The sequence below is a fragment of the Aptenodytes patagonicus genome, chromosome W (genome assembly GCF_965638725.1).
Source record: "Aptenodytes patagonicus chromosome W, bAptPat1.pri.cur, whole genome shotgun sequence".
NCBI lineage: Eukaryota > Metazoa > Chordata > Aves > Sphenisciformes > Spheniscidae > Aptenodytes > Aptenodytes patagonicus.
In genome coordinates this window covers 29,705,789-29,726,490 of record NC_134981.1, presented here as the reverse complement: position 1 = coordinate 29,726,490, position 20,702 = coordinate 29,705,789, and the positions used below count along the sequence as shown (strand labels likewise).

The following is a 20,702-nucleotide window of genomic DNA, read 5'->3' as shown; positions in this document are numbered from 1 at the left end:
GTAGATACTGTAGTCCACACACAGGTAACAGTAAAGATCAGATGCCTAATTCAGTACACAAACAATAACTTCTAAGGAGCACCTTGAAAACTGAAAAGCTGTAATTAGAGAAACTGCCTTAGCATAAAAGATTCACCAAGATGACCTACTTAGAAGGATCATCATGTACCTAAAATCAGGCTACAGTTTTCAGTCATAAATATACATCCTGGCTTTTTTAAGGCTGCATTTCTCTTCCAGTAAATGCTTCAGTTTGCATTGAATAGTTGAATTGTGCCATCACATCTGATTTCTTTGAGAAACATTCAGAGTGTATGAAATTAATCTAGAGGAAGGGACTAAAAATAAAAACATTAATCACTATAGGTGAATTTCTATAGTCATTATAAAAAAAGAGCTAGGGAAATATCTTTTAGCTTATTAAGTCATATTACCTGCATGTTTCTGTGATTTTTTTTTTTTTTAATTTTTTTTTTTAGGGTTGGTTTTCTTTTATCAGAAGTATGCCATGTCCTTAGTTTATCTGATGCAGTCTGTAATTCTTTCTATCCCTCAAAACAGTATCAGTCTTAAAACTGATGTCTGGAATATGCTTCTGGGGACAGTATTTACAACTGAATGAGTAAAGGGCAGCTTCACAAAGCACTACCCTGGTCATCTCCCATGGAGCTCAGGGGACAGTTCACAATACTTCAGCAAGGGGAATAGGATTTGCTTCAGACATTTCAAGCCATTTATTCTTACTCCTGCATTACATCTCACTGCCTCCTTAGTTGTGCTACTGCATCTTTTTCTGAGGTTATGCTGGAAAAAAGATCATTAAACTGGTTGTGGTTAAAAATAACCTTTTCCCCAAGCTGGAAGCAAGTGGTGTTTTCTTGGAAGCACTGTTACAGAAATTTTAGCCTGCTTTTTCCCAGAGGTGAGACTTCTGCAATCCTGTTGCAGTGACCAGATTCACCCCCCACCCTTAACTTTAGACACAAGTAATGTTGCAGTTTTGTAATTGATTTCAGCTGTTCTAACTATGGACTGTTGCCAAACAAGGAGCCTGCATTTCTTTCCTCCTACTGCTTGTACTCTGCTGCCGTTTCTTTCTACTACCCTGTCCTGGTTTCGGAAGGGATAGAGTTAATTTCCTTCCTAGTAGCTGGTACAGTGCTGTGTTTTGGATTTAGGATGAGAACAAAGTTGATAACGTACCGATGTTTTAGTTGTTGCTAGGTAATGCTTACACTAGCCAAGGACTTTTCAGCTTCCCATGCTCTACTGACTGAGAAGGCTGCAGGTGCACAAGAAGCTGGGAGGGGGCACAGCCAAACTGGCCAAAGGGACATTCCATACCATGTGACGTCATGCTCAGTACATAAACTGGGGAAAGCTGGCCGGGGGGGCCGCTGCTCGGGGACTGGCTGGGCATCGGTCGGCGGGTGGTGAGCAATTGTACTGTGCATCACTTGCTTTGTGCATTATTATTATTATTACATTATTATTATTATTTTATTTCAATTATTAAACTGCTTTTAATCTCAACCCATGAGTTTTTCTCACTTGTGCTCTTCCAATTCTCTCCCCCATCCCACCGGGGGGGGTGGGGGGAGTGAGCAAGCGGCTGCGTGGTGCTCAGTTGCTGACTGAGGTTAAACCACGACGGTCCTTTTTGGCACCCAACGTGGGGCACGAAGGGTTTGAGATAATAACAGATTAACCAGAGTGTATTAAGGAATTTATATCCGTTAATAGTTGTGGGTCACAGTGTTGGTTTCTCTGTTCTCAATATTGATTTGTCTAATCTGCATCGTGCTCCTTTTTTTGCTGTACATGTTAAAGATTGGTGTTGGGTTTTGCAGTTTGCTGTGGTCTGCAGTGATTAGTGATGTCTCGCTTGTGAGGTTTGTTTTTAGAACATTGACCTTGACCTTAGTGTGGTATGTAAGTTTCGCAATGAAGCCGTTACTGTACCACGGATACCATTTCGTGGAGACAACTAGCAATTGCAGTAACTTTTCTGAGAGGTTTTTTACGGAGGAAATACAGAATGGCAGTGTCACTACCTTCTTCTATGATGTTTCCTCCTTCGTTACAGTAACTTGTCAGTATTTTGAACATCCTTGGGTAGTTAAGATACTTCTATTGGTACTTCTTGGGAATATTGTTTCGGTTTTGTCTAAAGTTGGTAAGCAATTTAAGAATATCATCCAGAGATCTGCCCCAAGGCTGAATAGTTATGAGTGGCAGGGTGTGTGGGATAGGTTGGGCAAGCACCTAGGCCAATGGGCACCCCCAGTGTTTTGGAACTTCACCCCTGAGCAAGTGCAGAATCCTGAAGAGTTAGTAGAATATTTGGACAAAGTATGCTGTCACCCTGGCAGCTCCAGAGAGATGCAGATCATTGCAACGTGCTGGGGCCTGGCCCATGCCTACCGAGCCCTGTTCAACACCATTCAGTGCCCTCAAAGGGAAGAGAAGGTCTCTGGCTCTGACAGTAAAACGACACGCACTGCGGCGACTCCAACCCGGGCGACATGCCCTGCGGCCACTCCAACCCCAGTGACACGCCGTGCGGCCACTCCGACCCTGGCAACATGCACTGCGGCCACTCTGACCCCGGTGACATGCTCTGCGGCTACTCAGACTCTAGCAACAGGCCCTTCGGCTAATTTGACCCTGGCGACAGGCTCTGCGGCCACTCCAACCCCGGCGACAGGAACTGCGACCACTCAGACCCCGGCGACACGCCCTGTGGCTGAACCAAAGAACCAGCCTGTGCTGGTATCAGTTGCCCCTGTACACAAGAAGAAATCTTGGAAGCAGAAGTCGGCTCGTTTAGTAAGGGAGGAAGAAACTTCTTCGAAAACGGAGCTGGAGGAAGAAGTGTACGAGGCAGACGACCCTGGAGAAGGGCCATCACGAGAACGGGAGGAGAAGAGCCGGCCGCTGCTTGGGGAGGAAGAAGAGGAAGAACTCATAAACGAGGCAGTGACCACCCGATCTCTATCCCTGAGTGAGCTGCGAGATATACGAAAAGATTTCAGCCGTCGTCCAGGTGAGCATATTGTCACCTGGCTGCTCCGATGCTGGGATAATGGGGCCAGTAGCCTGGAATTAGAGGGTAGGGAAGCCCAGCAGCTGGGATCCCTTTCTAGGGAAGGGGGCATTGATAAAGCAATTAGAAAAGGGACACGAGTCCTCAGCCTTTGGAGACGACTCTTGTCAAGCGTGAAGGAAAGGTATCCCTTCAAGGAAGATGTCATATGTCGCCCAAGCAAGTGGATCACCATGGAGAAGGGTATCCAGTTTCTGAGAGAATTACCTGTGCTGGAGGTGATTTATGGTGACCTGAACAATGAACAACTATCCAAAGATCCAGACGAAGTCAAGTGCACGCGACCCATGTGGCGGAAGTTTATAAGGAGCTCACCATCGTCATACGCCAATTCATTGGCAGTGATGACCTGGAAAGATGGAGAGGAACAAACAGTGGATGAATTGGCTGGTCAACTCCGGCAATATGAGGAAAGTCTCTCTTCCTCCCTCGTCTCGGCTGTGGAGAAACTGTCCCGGGAGATCCAGCAACTCAGAGAGGATAGGTCCTACTCCTCACCTGTACGGACCAGTATCTCGGCTATTAGGAGTCAGCGTTCTTTTGCTCAAGAGAGAGGATATAAAGGGTACACACCACGGGGCACCCTATGGTTTTACCTGCGTGACCATGGAGAGGACATGAGGAAGTGGGATGGAAAACCTACCTCAGCCCTAGAGGCACGGGTACATGAATTGCAAGGGAAAGCAATCACAGAAAGAGGTTCTTCCAGGAAAATTGCTGCTCCAGTTTCCAGTGAGCAGTTCCCCAGACAGAGTAGAAGGGCTGATCTTACTCCTGATCTTAATGAAGAAACTTCTGATTCATATGTACAAGAAATGAGAAATGAGTACTGTGATGAGGATTAGAGGGGCCCTGCCTCCAGCCAGGGGGAGGAAAGGGACAACCGGGTTTACTGGACTGTGTGGATTCGGTGGCCTGGCACATCAGACCCACAGAAGTATAAGGCTCTCGTAGACACCGGTGCACAGTGTACCCTAATGCCATCAAGCTATATAGGGGCAGAACCCATCTGTATTTCTGGGGTGACGGGGGGATCCCAACAGCTAACTGTATTGGAAGCCGAAGTGAGTCTAACTGGGAATGGGTGGCAGAAGCACCCCATTGTGACTGGCCCAGAGGCTCCGTGCATCCTTGGCATAGACTACCTCAGGAGAGGGTATTTCAAGGACCCAAAAGGGTACCGGTGGGCTTTTGGTATAGCTGCCTTGGAGATGGAGGAAATTAAACAGCTGTCCACCTTGCCTGGTCTCTCGGAGGACCCCTCTGTTGTGGGGTTGCTGAAGGTCGAAGACCAACAGGTGCCAATCGCTACCACCACAGTGCACCGGCAGCAATATCGCACCAACCGAGACTCCTTGATTCCCATTCATGAGCTGATTCGTCGACTGGAGAGCCAAGGAGTGATCAGCAAGGCTCGCTCACCCTTTAACAGTCCCATATGGCCAGTGCGGAAGTCTAATGGAGAGTGGAGACTGACAGTAGACTATCGTGGCCTAAATGAAGTTACGCCACCGCTGAGTGCTGCTGTGCCAGACATGCTAGAACTTCAATACGAACTGGAGTCAAAGGCAGCCAAGTGGTATGCCACAATTGATATTGCTAATGCGTTTTTCTCCATCCCTTTGGCAGCAGAGTGCAGGCCACAGTTTGCTTTCACTTGGAGGGGCGTCCAGTACACCTGGAACCGACTGCCCCAGGGGTGGAAACACAGCCCCACCATTTGCCATGGACTGATCCAGACTGCACTGGAACAGGGTGAGGCTCCAGAACACCTGCAATACATTGATGACATCATCGTGTGGGGCAACACAGCAGGAGAAGTTTTTGAAAAAGGGAAGGAAATAGTCCAAATCCTTCTGAAGGCTGGTTTTGCCATAAAACAAAGTAAGGTCAAGGGACCTGCACAGGAGATCCAGTTTTTAGGAATAAAAGGGCAAGATGGACGTCGTCAGATCCCAATGGAAGTGATCAACAAAATAACAGCCATGTCTCCACCAACTAGCAAAAAGGAAACACAACCTTTCTTAGGCGTTGTGGGCTTCTGGGGAATGCCTATTCCAAATTACAGTCTGATTGTAAGCCCTCTCTATCAAGTGATCCGGAAGAAGAACAATTTCAAATGGGGCCCTGAGCAACGACAAGCTTTTGAACAAATTAAAGGGGAGATAGTTCATGCAGTAGCCCTTGGGCCAGTCCGGGCAGGACAAGATGTAAAAAATGTGCTCTATAACGCAGCCGGGGAGAATGGCCCTACCTGGAGCCTCTGGCAGAAAGCACCGGGGGAGACTCGAGGTCGACCCCTAGGGTTTTGGAGTCGGGGATACAGAGGATCCGAGGCCCGCTATACTCCAACTGAAAAAGAGATATTGGCAGCATATGAAGGGATTCGAGCTGCTTCGGAAGCGATCAGCACTGAATCACAGCTCCTCCTGGCACCCCGACTGCCGGTGCTGGGCTGGATGCTCAGAGGGAGGATCCCCTGTACACATCATGCAACTGATGCTACATGGAGTAAGTGGGTCACACTGATCACACAACGGGCTCGAATAGGAAACCCCAGTCGCCCAGGAATCTTGGAAGTGATCATGGATTGGCCAGAGGGCAAAGATTTTGGAATATCGCCAGAGGAGGAGGTGACGCGTGCTGAGGAGGCCCCAATGTATAATGAACTACCAGAAAATGAGAAGCAATATGCCCTGTTCTCTGATGGGTTCTGTCATCTTGTGGGAAAGCATCGGAGGTGGAAAGCTGCTGTATGGAGTCCTATGCGACAAGTTGTAGAAACTGCTGAAGGAGAAGGTGAATCGAGCCATTTTGCAGAAGTAAAGGCCATCCAGCTGGCTTTAGACATTGCTGACCGAGAGAAGTGGCCAGTGCTCTATCTCCATACTGACTCATGGATGGTGGCAAATGCCCTGTGGGGGTGGTTGCAGCAATGGAAGCAGAGCAACTGGCAGCGCGGAGGCAAACCCATCTGGGCTGCCGCATTGTGGTAAGATATTGCTGCCCGGGTGGAGAACCTGGTTGTAAAAGTCCGTCACGTAGATGCTCACGTACCCAAGAGTCGGGCCACTGAAGAACATCAAAATAACCAGCAGGTGGATCAGGCTGCTAAGATTGAAGTGGCTCAGGTGGATCTGGACTGGCAACATAAGGGTGAATTATTTCTAGCTCGGTGGGCCCATGACACCTCAGGCCATCAGGGAAGAGATGAACATACAGATGGGCTCGTGATCGAGGGGTGGACTTGACCATGGACACTATTGCGCAGGTTATCCATGAATGTGAAACATGCGCTGCAATCAAGCAAGCCAAGCGGTTAAAGCCCCTCTGGTATGGAGGACGATGGCAGAAATATCAATATGGGGAGGCCTGGCAGATCGATTATATCACACTCCCACAAACCCGCCAAGGCAAGCGCCACGTGCTTACAATGGTGGAGGCAACCACCGGATGGCTGGAAACATATCCCGTGCCCCATGCCACTGCCCGGAACACTATCCTGGGCCTTGAGAAGCAAGTCCTATGGCGACATGGCACCCCAGAAAGAATTGAGTCAGACAACGGGACTCATTTCCGAAACAACCTCATAGACACCTGGGCCAAAGAGCACGGCATTGAGTGGGTGTATCACATCCCCTATCATGCACCAGCCTCTGGGAAAATGGAACGATACAATGGACTGTTAAAGACTACGCTGGGAGCAATGGGTGGCGGGACATTCAAACATTGGGACACACATTTAGCAAAGGCCACCTGGTTAGTCAACACTCGGGGATCTGCCAATCGAGCAGGCCCTGCCCAGTCAAAACTTTTACGTACTGTAGATGGGAATAAAGTTCCTGTAGTGCACATAAAAAATATGTTGGGGAAAACAGTTTGGGTTATTCCTGCCTCGGGCAAAGGCAAACCCATCCGTGGGATTGCTTTTGCTCAAGGACCTGGGTGCCCTTGGTGGATAATGCGGAAGGATGGGGAAGTCCGATGTGTACCTCAAGGGGATTTGATTTTGGGTGAGAATAGCCAATGATCTGAATTATGTGATGTTAATTTCTACGTAATATTTTATGCCATACTAATGTTATCACAATAAGAATCACCCAGACTAATGAAGAATAACTTCAGTGAAACCAGGCAAAGGACAGTGATGATGGTACCAGAACTGACTTCAACATGAAACAATCCAACACCACATACCATCTCCATTTTTCCTGCCCTGGAAGATTATTATGACAGATGGAGCCCAAAGTCATGGACTAAATGATCTCACCGAACATTTTAGAGGGATGGCCCACAGACTAAGGGAATGATATCTGTGTGTGTGTGTGTATATATATATTAAAAGAAACCCAGGAAAAGGGGTGGTGATTAATGAAAATGTACTGGAAAATATGGGACTTGAGCATGACGTAGATGGTATAGAATAAGGGGTGGATATTGTCCTGGTTTCGGCAGGGATAGAGTTAATTTCCTTCCTAGTAGCTGGTACAGTGCTGTGTTTTGGATTTAGGATGAGAACAAAGTTGATAACGCACCCGATGTTTTATTTGTTGCTAGGTAATGCTTACGCTACTCAAGGACTTTTCAGCTTCCCATGCTCTACGGACTGAGAAGGCTGGAGGTGCACAAGAAGCTGGGAGGGGGGCACAGCCAAACTGGCCAAAGGGACATTCCATACCATGTGACGTCATGCTCAGTACATAAACTGGGGAAAGCTGGCCGGGGGGGCCGCTGCTCGGGGACTGGCTGGGCATCGGTCGGTGGGTGGTGAGCAATTGCACTGTGCATCACTTGCTTTGTGTATTATCATTATTATTACATTATTATTATTATTTTATTTCAATTATTAAACTGTTTTTATCTCAACCCACGAGTTTTTCTCAGTCGTGCTCTTCCAATTCTCTCCCCCATCCCACCGTGTGTGGGGGGAGTGAGCGAGCGGCTGTGTGTTGCTCAGTTGCCGACTGAGGTTAAACCACGACATACCCGTAGTGATTGTGCAGATGTGTGATGAGCCAAGTTGCCTTGCTGATATGCCTGAAAACTGCCCAGAAAAAAAGGAAATAGTGTTCAGTCAAATAAGCAAGATTGTCTTGACTCATTGTGTCAGCATTTGTCATCCTGGGGTTACATAAAGGAAGAGATGAAAAGGTACAGCAGGGGAGCAGGAAGGGGGACTGGGATGAAATGTCTTGATGCTTTCACGCAGTTAGATTGGTGTGAGCTCACGCTGGACTAACGCTCTAGGGTGTATTAGCTGAGGATATACAATTACTCCAGGCTGCCTCTACTGTCACTATGGACAGGGGAGAGAGGGATGTGTCTGTCCATGATTTAGGTATTTGAAATCTCCAGAGTGTGAAAGTGTCACCACTTCAATCCACCCACCTCCCTGCGCTTATTTTTTTTTTTTTTAGGGTGGGAGTACACATTGCTAAGACTCATTGTGAATGCACTGTGAATTCATTGGCCAAGTTGAGTTAGCTTTGAAAGACTGGTACAGATCTCAAGAATATTAACTCCCTACAATATTTATGTATGTGGGAGGCTGGACAGAGGACAGAGATTTAAGGGCAACTCACTGAGATAAAAGCTAATATTTGTAGCCTTTTATTACATAGCAGGGAGTTCAAATGGGGAAAGACACTGGAGACAGTCAATATGATGTATGGTGCATGGAATTGCTTGTTTTCTTTCAGAATAAAAGTATTCATTGAAAGACTAGAGTGTAATAAATTTCATTCTGAAAACATGTAGAGATATTAGATTTCTCTTTAGAGTATTTTCCTTGTAACCTGGGATATTTGCATCTCTGAAGAAAATCCATGTTTGTATATTTGAAGCCCGGAATTATGGTGTCCAGTGCTTAAATGAAGATTGGTATGGTATTGTATCAGTGTGAAGAAGCAAATAAGAAGGAGCAAAGTATAAACTTTTTTCTCTCATATTTTGCAGGTCGCATATTACAGCTTCACATGTTCTTGGGCTTTTTCTATTGATGTCCAACACGCAATAGATATTGAAAACGGTATTCGGCAGGTCCTCTGCAGCAGAACGGCAATCTTTCTTTGATACAAAATGGAGGAAACATACAAAGATAGAACTTCATTAGTGAAAGGGGCAAAAGATATTGCCAAAGAGGTGAAGAAGCAAGTGGTGAAAAAAGTGAATAAAGCTGTTGACAAAGCTCAGGATGGATACACACAGAGGTCCTACAACCGATTCCAGGATGAGGAAGATGACGACGATTACTATGTCCAAGGAGGAAATTATGGTGTAGAAGCTAATGATGATGAAGAATCAAGTGAAGCAACTGAAGGACATGACGAAGATGATGAAATTTATGAAGGGGAGTATCAGGGAATCCCCAACATGGGGCAGGGCAAGGATGGCATGGTGGCCCTCAGGCAGCCTATGCATGATGAATATAAGGATCGTCATGAACTGGAAACAGAGAGGAAAGCTGATGAAGAAGAGCTAGCACAGCAGTACGAACTGATAATACAAGAATGCGGCCATGGTCGTTTCCAGTGGGCCCTCTTCTTTGTGTTGGGAATGGCTCTAATGGCTGATGGGGTTGAAGTTTTTGTAGTTGGATTTGTGTTGCCCAGTGCTGAAACAGATATGTGTATACCCAATTCTGGATCAGGATGGCTCGGTGAGTAAAGTCTGCTCTGTCTTTATGCTGTTACAAGTGTTGCTTATAATATGCCTAAATATGAATTTGTCAACACTAATGCTTATATAAAAATATGTTTGTGTTGAATATAAATAAGCAAGCCACAAAATGCATTAACAGCTATTAGAGATTTAATGAAGATTATAATTTTCTTTTTAGATAATTTTCTTTTTCAGTCAGCACATACGTGGATCCACGCTGACCTCTTGGGCTCTGGCACTGATGAGGCAGGACTGTACCTTCATGAGACAGGTTGTAGGCTCAGGCCTAAAGACATTGTTTTAGCTCTTTGCCTGCCTGCATCTTATCCCTTTGGTTTTACATGCAGCTCAGAACTGGACTGATTTTAGGTTAATTCTCTGGGTTCTGATTTGGGTGTACTTTTCTACATAACTTTGTTTCTATGTCTTTGCATGCAGACTGTTCTTAAGTTTTATAGACTTTTTTTTCTATAAAATTTAAATTACAGCCTTTTCTTTCCTCAGCATCTCTGCATCTGAAATAATGAAACATTCTTTTCCCTAAGCTAGGCAAAGCTAGCCTTTCCAAGCTATATCTGTTCAGAATGCCATGCCACTGCTGACCATCTCCTCACTGGTTCCCCCATGGGACCTGTAAGTGCTTGCCTTCACGTGAAAGACTTAACAGCTGCACTGCTCTCACCATTGCTAGCAGTGAGTACAGGCTGACTTCTGCTTCTGACTGCCCTATGATGCCAGTCTTTGAGGCCCCAGTTGGCACACTTTTTCAAACAGATACCTCCATCCCTTTTTTGTACTTTATCCCCTCAGCACTAGAAAAAAAATCATATAAAGGTCCCAGGATTAAGTGATTATCTTCTTTAAACCTTTTTTTGCATTCATGCCAACAAAACTGGACAACTGGTTAGCCACTCATATGCTACGACTACCATCCTTTCCAGAGGCCAATGGTTCCTCATTGCTTCATCATATTCTCCCCCGTCTGTTTTGAATCCATATATCATCCCCTGTATAAAGTTTTGACTGAATGAACTCTTGAGCATGAATAGCCTTTTTTGTTCTGTTTTATTTAACACATTGCTTAACACAATGGTATCCAAGTCCTTGATAAGGGCTCACAGAGAGTTGTCGTGGTTTAACCTCAGCTGGCAACTGAGCACCACACAGCCGCTCGCTCACTCTCCCCTCCCCCGGTGGGATGGGGGAGAGAATTGGAAGAGTAAAAGTGAGAAAACTCATGGGTTGAGATGAGAACAGCTTAATAATTGAAATAAAATAAAATATTAATAATAACAATAATAATAGAAGAATATACAAAGCAAGTGATGCACAATGCAATTGCTCACCACCCCCCGGCCAGCTTTCCCCCAGTTTATATACTGAGCATGACGTCATATGGTATGGAATATCCCTTTGGCCAGTTTGGGTCAGCTGTCCTGGCTGTGCCCCCTCCCAGCTTCTTGTGCACCTCCAGCCTTCTCAGTCAGTAGAGCATGGGAAGCTGAAAAGTCCTTGAGTAGCGTAAGCACTGCTTAGCAACAACTAAAACGTGAGTGTGTTATCAACATTATTCTCATCCTAAATCCAAAACACAGCACTATACCAGCTAATAGGAAGGAAATTAACTCTATCCCTGCCAAAACCAGGACAGTATCCACCCCTTCTTCTATACCATCTACATCATGCCCAGGTCCCCACACTTTCCAATACATTCCCATTAATCACCACCACTTTTCCTGTATTTTGATATTTATACACACAGATATCATTCCCTTAGTCTATGGGCTGTCCCTCTAAAATGTTCGTTGAGTTCATTTAGTCCATGACTTTGGGCTCCATCTGTCATAGTAATTTTTCAGGGCAGGACAGGTGGAGATGGTATGCGGTGTTGGATTGTTTCATGTTGAAGTCAGTTCTGGTTCCATCATCATTGTGCTTTGCTTGGTTTCATCGAAGTTCATTCTTCATTAACCTGGGTGATTCTTATTGTAATATCATTAGTATGGCATATAATATTATGTAGCAATTAACATCATATAGTTCAAATCATTGGCTATTCTCACCCAAAATCAAATCCCCTTGAGGTACACATCGGACTTCCCCATCCTCCCACATCACCCACCAAGTGCACCCAGGTCCTTGAGCAAAAGCAATCCCACGTATCGGTTTGCCTTTGCCCGAGGCAGGAATAACCCAGACTGTCTTCCCCAGCATATTTTTTATGTGCACTACAGGGACTTTATTCCCATCTATAGTACGTAAAAGTTCTGACTGGGCAGGGCCTGCTCGATTGGCAGATCCCCGAGTGTTGACTAACCAGGTGGCCTTTGCTAAATGTGTGTCCCAATGTTTGAATGTCCCGCCACCCATTGCTCCCAGCGTAGTCTTTAACAGTCCATTTTATCGTTCCATTTTCCCAGAGGCTGGTGCATGATAGGGGATGTGATACACCCACTCAATGCCGTGCTCTTTGGCCCAGGTGTCTATGAGGTTGTTTCGGAAATGAGTCCCGTTGTCTGACTCAATTCTTTCTGGGGTGCCATGTCGCCATAGGACTTGCTTTTCAAGGCCCAGGATAGTGTTCCGGGCAGTGGCATGGGGCACGGGATATGTTTCCAGCCATCCGGTGGTTGCCTCCACCATTGTAAGCACGTGGCGCTTGCCTTGGCGGGTTTGTGGGAGTGTGATATAATCGATCTGCCAGGCCTCCCCATATTGATATTTCAGCCATTGTCCTCCATACCAGAGAGGCTTTAACCGCTTGGCTTGCTTGATTGCAGCGCATGTTTCACATTCATGGATGACCTGTGCAATAGTGTCCTTGATAAGGGCTCACAGATAGTACAGTAACAAAACCAGAAACAATCTTTATATGTAAAAGATATTCTTAGTTGATTAGCCATATATTTTCTTCTCTCTAAAAAACTCATGGTCAATCACTGGGCTGATAATGCAGGTATTGTGAATATGAAGAGGAAGAAACAGCTTGCTTCGGAAATTGAAGGATTTTCTGAAACCCCACGTTTAGTGTCAAATAATGCCTTGATGTAATAGTTTTCTCTGATATTATCAGAATATAATAATCACATTTTGTATAATATTTGTAGGAAGAAGAGTATCAGAGGCGTCAACTAGGTCTTTTGGGCTGAAGTATTTTTCAGTTTGGGACAACAGGCATGTGCCTACTACTTCTGCATTGATTGCCTATTTGCATGTTAGTTGGTTTGATGCAATGCTTTCTACATCTACTCTATCTCAAAACCTACTAAATGTAATCTAACATAATTCTAATCTACACAGTCTTTCCACTTACACCAGCCCCTCCTTGTTGGTGGGAACAAGGTACAGCATAGCATCTCTCCTCGTTGGCTCCTCTACCACTTGGAGAAGGAAGTTATCATCGACGCATTCCAGGAACCTCCCGGATTGCTTATGCCCTGCCGTGTTGTCCCTCCAACAGATGTCGGGGTGGTTGAAGCCCCCCATGAGGACCAGGGCTTGTGAGCGTGAGGCTGCTCCTATCTGTCTATAGAGGGCCTCATCCGCTCGGTCTTCCTGGTCAGGTGGCCTGTAGCAGACCCCCACCATAATGTCACTTGTCCCTGCCTTCCCTTTAATTCTGACCCATAAGCTCTCGGTCGGCTCCTCATCCATCCCCAGGCAGAGCTCCATGCACTCCAGCTGGTCATTGACATAGAGGGCGACACCCCCTCCTCATCTCCCCTGCCTGTCCTTCCTAAAGAGCCTGTATCCCTCCATCCCAACACTCCAATCATAGGAGCACACCTCTCGAGTGGATGGACCTCAAGGCAGGTCCCTCCCACTGTAGGAGAAGATCAGGTTCGAGACCACCTGAGGAACATGAACATACATAAGTCTATGGGACCTGACGAGATGCATCCCAGAGTCCTGAGGGAACTGGCTGATGTAGTTGCAAAGCCACTCTCCATGATATTTGAAAAGTCATGGCAGTTAGGTGAAGTTCCTACTGGCTGGAAAATGGGAAACATAACCCCCATTTTTAAAAAGGGAAAAAAGGAGGACCCTGGGAACTACAGGCCAGTCAGTCTCACCTCTGTGCCTGGGAAGATCATGGAACAGATCCTCCTGGAAGCTATGCTAAGGCACATGGAGGACAGGGAGGTGATTCGAGACAGCCAGCATGGCTTCACCAAGGGCAAGTCCTGCCTGATTAACCAAGTGGCCTTCTATGATGGAGTGACTACATCAGTGGACACGGGAAGGGCTACAGATGTCGTCTATCTGGACCTCTGTAAGGCCTTTGACACGGTCCCCCACAACATCCTTCTCTCTAAACTGGAGAGAGATGGATTTGATGGATGAACTATCCGGTGGATAAGGAATTGGCTGGATGTTCGCATCCAGAGGGTAGTGGTCAACGGCTCAATGTCCAGATGGAGATCGGTGACGAGTGGCGTCCCGCAGGGGTCCTTATTGGGACCAGTACTGTTTAATATCTTCATCAATGACATAGTGGGATCGAGCGCACCCTCAGCAAGTTTGCAGACGACACCAAGCTGAGTGGTGCGGTCGACACGCCAGAGGGATGGGATGCCATCCAGAGGGACCTGGACAAGCTTGAGAAGTGGGCCCGTGTGAACCTCATGAGGTTTAACAAGGCCAAGTGCAAGGTCCTGCACCTGGGTCGGGGCAACCCCTGGTATCAATACAGGCTGGGGGATGAAGGGATTGAGAGCAGCCCTGCCAAGAAGGACTTGGGGGTACTGGTGGATGAAAAGCTGGACACGAGCCAGCAATGTGCGCTCGCAGCCCAGAAGGCCAATCGTATCCTGGGCTGCATCAAAAGAAGCATGGCCAGCAGGTCGAGGGAGGTGATTCTGCCCCTCTACTCTGCTCTGGTGAGACCCCACCTGGAGTACTGCGTCCAGCTCTGCAGCCCTCAGCATAAGAAAGACACGGACCTGTTGGAGCGGGTCCAGAGGAGGGCCACGAAAATGATCAGGGGGCTGGAATACCTCTCCTATGAAGAAAGGCTGAGAGAGTTGGGGTTGTTCAGCCTAGAGAAGAGAAGGCTTCGGGGGGGACCTTATTGCGGCCTTTCAATACTTAAAGGGGGCTTATAAGAAAGATGGGGACAGACTTTAGCAGGGCCTGTTGCGATAAGACAAGGGGGAATGGTTTTAAACTGAAAGAGGGCAGATTCAGACTAGATAAAATGGTGGAATGTTTTCCCTGGAAACATTCGAGGTCAGGTTGGACGGGGCTCTGAGCAACCTGATCTAGTTGAAGATGTCCCTGCTCATTGCAGGGGGGTTGGGCTAGATGACCTTTAAAGGTCCCTTCCAACCCAAACCATTCTATGATTCTATAACTGAGGGAGCTATAGAGAAGGTAGAGTCAAATTTTTATCAGAGGAGCACAGGAGGAAAGTTTTTCTGATTCCATGAATTAAAAAATAACTGTCTTTAAATGTACAACACATAGCTTCCTATAACCAAAAGAGATATTGCAGTTGTTATACTTGACTAAACCTTTAAAGGAAAGTGTTCTGAACTCATGGGTTGTGCACAGGCTTGCTGGTTTATACACAGACTAGGGTCTAAATTTATTTGGGCAAGATCTTATAGTTGAGCCGTTTGTTCTCCTCCTGAGCTTTATGGATTTTCTTTGGCTTTGGCAGAAATCTGGGAGCGTGCGACAAAATGTCAGTGAATAAAGGACTGCCGGACCTGGGTCTGAGAGGACCATTTTGTAAATATTGAGGCATCTACATGCCTGGTGGAATTCTCCAATGTGTCTAGGCACCTCACTAAATCACTAGACACCTTGCACATATCCTTAGAGACATAAATATATGGACAAATCTGGAATCAAATTGTTATTCTCAGACTGTGGTTTCCTTTTAACAGGTTTGGATAGGTTTCCTTCACGTAACTTGTTGCTGAAACAACAAACTTCCCTTTTAGAGAGATTTCTCTTTTTGTGGAGGTTCAGTCTAAAATGATCTTAAGCAAAATTTTATGTTGAGTTTTCTTCGATATTCAGTGCTTGTGATATTCTTTTGTTTTCCTACCTATTAAGTAGCTATAAATTCTCTGTGTAGGCCAGATGCCTAGAGACAGTGTGATTTGGAGGGGAGGAGGAGCTTTCTTGGGCTTGCTAATCTTTTTTGAGGACTATGATTTAATACGGAAGCTAAAGATTTTCTTTGCTAATTGATGGTTAACTAAACATTTTATCACAAGCTTTTTCTTTTTGCTGATTGTAAATAAAAGTACTTTTAAAACTTGAAAAAAGGCCATGAAAAATAAATGTATTGATCTTAATGATCAGTTAAGATTAGTCCTGTTTGTGAATTCATTAAAACTGTTTTTAACTAGCCTTATTTATGCTAGGTTATGTTAGACTTGTGGCTTAACTGAAATTCTATTTTCAGGGCCATGTCCAGAATTCAATGACTGAAAACTAGGGAAGTACAATACTGAATAGCTGATTTTCTGGTTTGCATTTCTTCTTAAAATTCAGACATTTACAATTTTATTTCAAAACAAAATCTACTTCAACCTGTATGGTTTTCTCTTATCTACTCAATTCCAGCGATACTTAGTTTTAACAGCATGGTTCCTTCATATGCTATCATGCAGAAGACAGGAACACTTACCCATATATTTGACATTTCTTTATTTATTAAAAGGTCTGAATTTTAATAGATTGTCACAAAACCATTCTTATATAGCAGTAAAACTCCTTCCTGCTGCTGTAAGTAGGCACCTATGTATAAAACTGTTCTCTCTTATTGCTGAATATTATAGGTCGTTATATACATGTGAGATTTATTGCGTGTTCCTGCATAGAATACAGTAGGAGAAAGTAAGTGAGAGTCTTCTGGTTTGCAGACGACACCAAGTTGGGCGGGAGTGTTGATCTGCTCGAGGGTAGGAAGGCTCTGCAGAGGGACCTGGACAGGCTGGATCGATGGGCCCAGACCAATTGTATGAGATTCAACAGGGCCAAGTGCCGGGTCCTGCACTTTGGCCACAACAACCCCATGCAGCGCTACAGGCTTGGGGAAGAGTGGCTGGAAAGCTGCCTGTCGGAAAAGGACCTGGGGGTGCTGGTTGATAGCCGGCTGAACATGAGCCGGCAGTGTGCCCAGGCGGCCAAGAAGGCCAATGGCATCCTGGCCTGTATCAGAAATAGTGTGGCCAGCAGGACTAGGGAAGTGATCGTGCCCCTGTACTCGGCACTGGTGAGGCCACCCCTCGAATACTGTGTTCAGTTTTGGGCCCCTCACTACAAGAAGGACGTTGAGGTGCTGGAGCGTGTCCAGAGAAGGGCAACGAGGCTGGTGAGGGGTCTGGAGAACAAGTCTTATGAGGAGCGGCTGAGGGAACTGGGGTTGTTTAGCCTGGAGAAAAGGAGGCTGAGGGGAGACCTCATCGCTCTCTACAACTACCTGAAAGGAGGTTGTAGCGAGGTGGGTGTCGGTCTCTTCTCCCAAGTAACTAGCGATAGGACGAGAGGAAATGGCCTCAAGTTGCACCAGGGGAGGTTTAGATTGGATGTAAGGAAAAATTTCTTTACTGAAAGAGTGGTGAAACATTGGAACAGGCTGCCCAGGGAAGTGGTGGAGTCCCCATCCCTGGAGGTATTTAAAAGACGAGTAGATGAGGCACTTAGGGACATGGTTTAGTGGGCATGGTGGTGTTGGGTGGATGGTTGGACTCGATGATCTTAGAGGTCTTTTCCAACCTCAATGATTCTATGATTCTATGATTCTATGATTCTATATTTCGGTTGGTAGCAGGGTACCTGTCCTGGTTTCGGTAGGGATAGAGTTAATTTCCTTTCTAGTAGCTGGTACAGTGTTTTGGATTTAGGATGAGAACAAAGTTGATAACACACTGATGTTTTAGTTGTTGCTAGGTAATGCTTACACTAGCCAAGGACTTTTTAGTTTTCCATGCTCTACCGACTGAGAAGGCTGGAGGTGCACAAGAAGCTGGGAGGGGGCACAGCCAAACTGGCCAAAGGGACATTCCATACCATGTGATGTCATGCTCAGTACATAAACTGGGGAAAGCTGGCCGGGGAGGCCGCTGCTCGGGGACTGGCTGGGCATCGGTCGGCAGGTGGTGAGCAATTGTACTGTGCATGACTTGCTTTGTGTATTATTATTATTATCATATTATTATTATTATCATTTTATTTCAATTATTAAACTTTTTTATCTCAACCCATGAGTTTTTTCTCACTTGTGCTCTTCCAATTCTCTCCCCCATCCCACCGTGGGTCGGGGGAGTGAGCGAGCGGCTGCGTGGTGCTTAGTTGCCGACTGAGATTAAACCACGACAGTACCATATCTGTGATGATAAAATAGATGACAAGTGACATAAAGTAAAGGAAAACCAGGCTCTGCTACTCTATATTTTACTGTTATGTATAGCTAGTAGATGTGCTCCTATAGAGTTGAAACTTTCAGGGGAACTCCTTTGTTTTTATTATGGAGAGCATGTTGAAACCCTCTTTTAAAATTATTTTGGACTTCAAGGATAGAGGAAGAGATTCAGTACTAATTTTTTAATGTGGACTCTTAGCCATGGTATAAATTTTATTGAAGAGAGCACAGACGTCAAAATGTTAGGTACTTATATATGGGTCTGAAAACTACTGTATTCACAAGAAATGCATCTAGGTTAAGAATACTTGCTGGAACCATAGCAGACCTTTGAGTGTGAGGAATCTCACTGAAATAACAATGAGAGTCCATTGCACTTACAGTTAATAGCAGTAATAAATCTTTAGCAGCAATAGAAAGATTTAGAAATAGAGCTGCAGTCATTGAAATGTGCACTAAATATTCCAGAGCAAAGTGAAAATTGGCATGTAGGATTAATGCCTTATTTCTTCAGAAGAAGATGCCAGAAATACAAATGCCATCATGCATGCTGTTCATCTGTTGTGGTTTAACCTGGCAGGCAGCTAAACACCACACAGCCATTGGCTCACACCCCCTGGCTCCCCAAAGTGGGATGGGGGAGAGAATCGGGGAAAAAAGTAAAATTCGTGGGTTGAGATAAAGACAGTTTAATAGGACAGAAAAGGAAGGCAAAATAATCATAATAATACTGATAAAAGAATATACAAAACAAGTGATGCACAATGCAATTGCTCACCACCCGCCGACCAATGCCCAGCCAGTTCCCGAGCAGCGGTCACCCCTCCCCTGGCTAACTCCCCCCAGTTAATATACTGAGTATGACGTCACATGGTATGGAATATCCCTTTGGCCAGTTTGGGTCAGCTGTCCTGGCTGTGCCCCCTCCCAGCTTCTCGCTGACAGGGCATGAGGAGCTGAAAAGATCTCGACTAGTGCAAGCACTACTTAGCAACAACTAAAACATCAGCGTGTTACCAACATTATTCTCATACCAAATCCAAAACACAGCACTGTACCAGCTACTAGGAAGAAAATTAACTCTATCCCAGCCGAAACCAGGACATCGCCTTTGGTACAGTTCAGTTCCCTTGCAATGGCATTATTAAAGTACTCCTACTGCAGTGCTTTTTCTGCTTGCCTTTCAAACAATTATTTAAGGGATAAAAATTAAAGGACAGATCCTTATCTATTCTAAGCAGCTACGTTATTTGGACCAGTGGAGATGATGGTTATGTTTGTTTTTTCTTTTCTGAGGAAAAAAAAGGGACAGTGAAGAGAGTATGCAATGTAATTTTTATCTGTTACAAACTGTTCTAAACCCATGTCATAATGAATATCACGGGCTTGTCACAAGACAGGAACTGGGAGCACAGATTTGAACCATAAATGAAATGCAGTGTATTCAGTTCTCTGTACTGTTGCAGGCTCCCATTATAAGCCAGTATTTAAGGTGGGTGTGGTGGGTTGACGTTTGCTGGCCGCCAGGTGCCCGCCAAGCCGCTCTATCACTCCCCTCCTCAGCAGCACAGTGGGGAGAAAATAAGATGAAAAAGAACTCGTGGGTTGAGATAAAGGCAGTTTAATAAAGAAAAAGCAAAGGCTACACATGGAAGCAAAGGAAAACAAAAAGATTTATCTTACTTTATTTTATTTTACTTCCCGTCAGCAGGCAATGTCCAGACACTTCCTGGGAATTAGTGCTTCAGTACACGTAGCAGTTGCTCCGGAAGACAAACGTAATAATGAATGCCCCCGCTCCTCCTCCTTTCTCTTAGCTGTTATTGCTGAGCATGATATCGTATGGTATGGAATATCCCTTTGGTCAGTTTGGGTCAGCTGTCCTGGTTATGTCCCCTCCCAAGCTCATGCCCACCCCCAGCCTGCTGGGCTTTGTGGGTGAGGGGGGATGTTGGAGAGACAGCCTTGATGCTGTGGGAGCACTGCTCAGCAGTAGCCAAAACACTGGGGTGTTATCAACACCTTTCTAGCTACCAATACAAAGCACAGCAATATGAGGGCTGCTATGGGGAAAATTAACTCCATCCCAGCCAGACCCAATACAGTGGGTCACAGCTGCCCTCCTTTTCTGAAGATGATTAGCTGTCATTCCCAAACCATTTGAAGACAGTGCTAATAGGGAGAACAATAGCACCATGTCAAATGTTTTTCCTCTTTCACCGTGTTCCTGCATGCAGCTTTAATGAGGACTACAAGCTATTGGACAACATTAATTTACATGTTCACTCTTTTGCTTTTAAGAGGTTCACCATTTAGCCTGGGGTTAAATATAATATTTCACTGCCTAATACCCAGTTTCAGTCATGCAGTTTTAACCTGAGTAACACATTCAATACAAGCCAACATGAAATGAATGCATTGCATTTCATAGCTGTATTGGGTTTGCATGGCAAGGTTTTGGTAGCGGCGGGGCTACAGGGGTGGCTTCTGTGAGAAGATGCCAGAAGTTTCCCCTACATCCGACAGAGCCAGTGCCAGCCGGCTCCAAGACGGACC

General features: G+C 45.6%; 1 protein-coding gene across 2 annotated transcripts in view; it reads left to right on the top strand.

The window, feature by feature from the left end:
* LOC143172018 (synaptic vesicle glycoprotein 2C-like) overlaps positions 1-20,702 on the top strand; it is a 161,832-nt gene that overhangs the window by 21,188 nt on the left and 119,942 nt on the right. For both annotated transcript variants that reach the window (XM_076361232.1, XM_076361231.1), the window contains exon 2: positions 9,062-9,764. In XM_076361232.1, coding sequence (XP_076217347.1) covers positions 9,185-9,764 — 580 coding nt within the window. In that variant the 5' untranslated portion in view covers positions 9,062-9,184. The remainder of the gene's footprint in view (positions 1-9,061; positions 9,765-20,702) is intronic.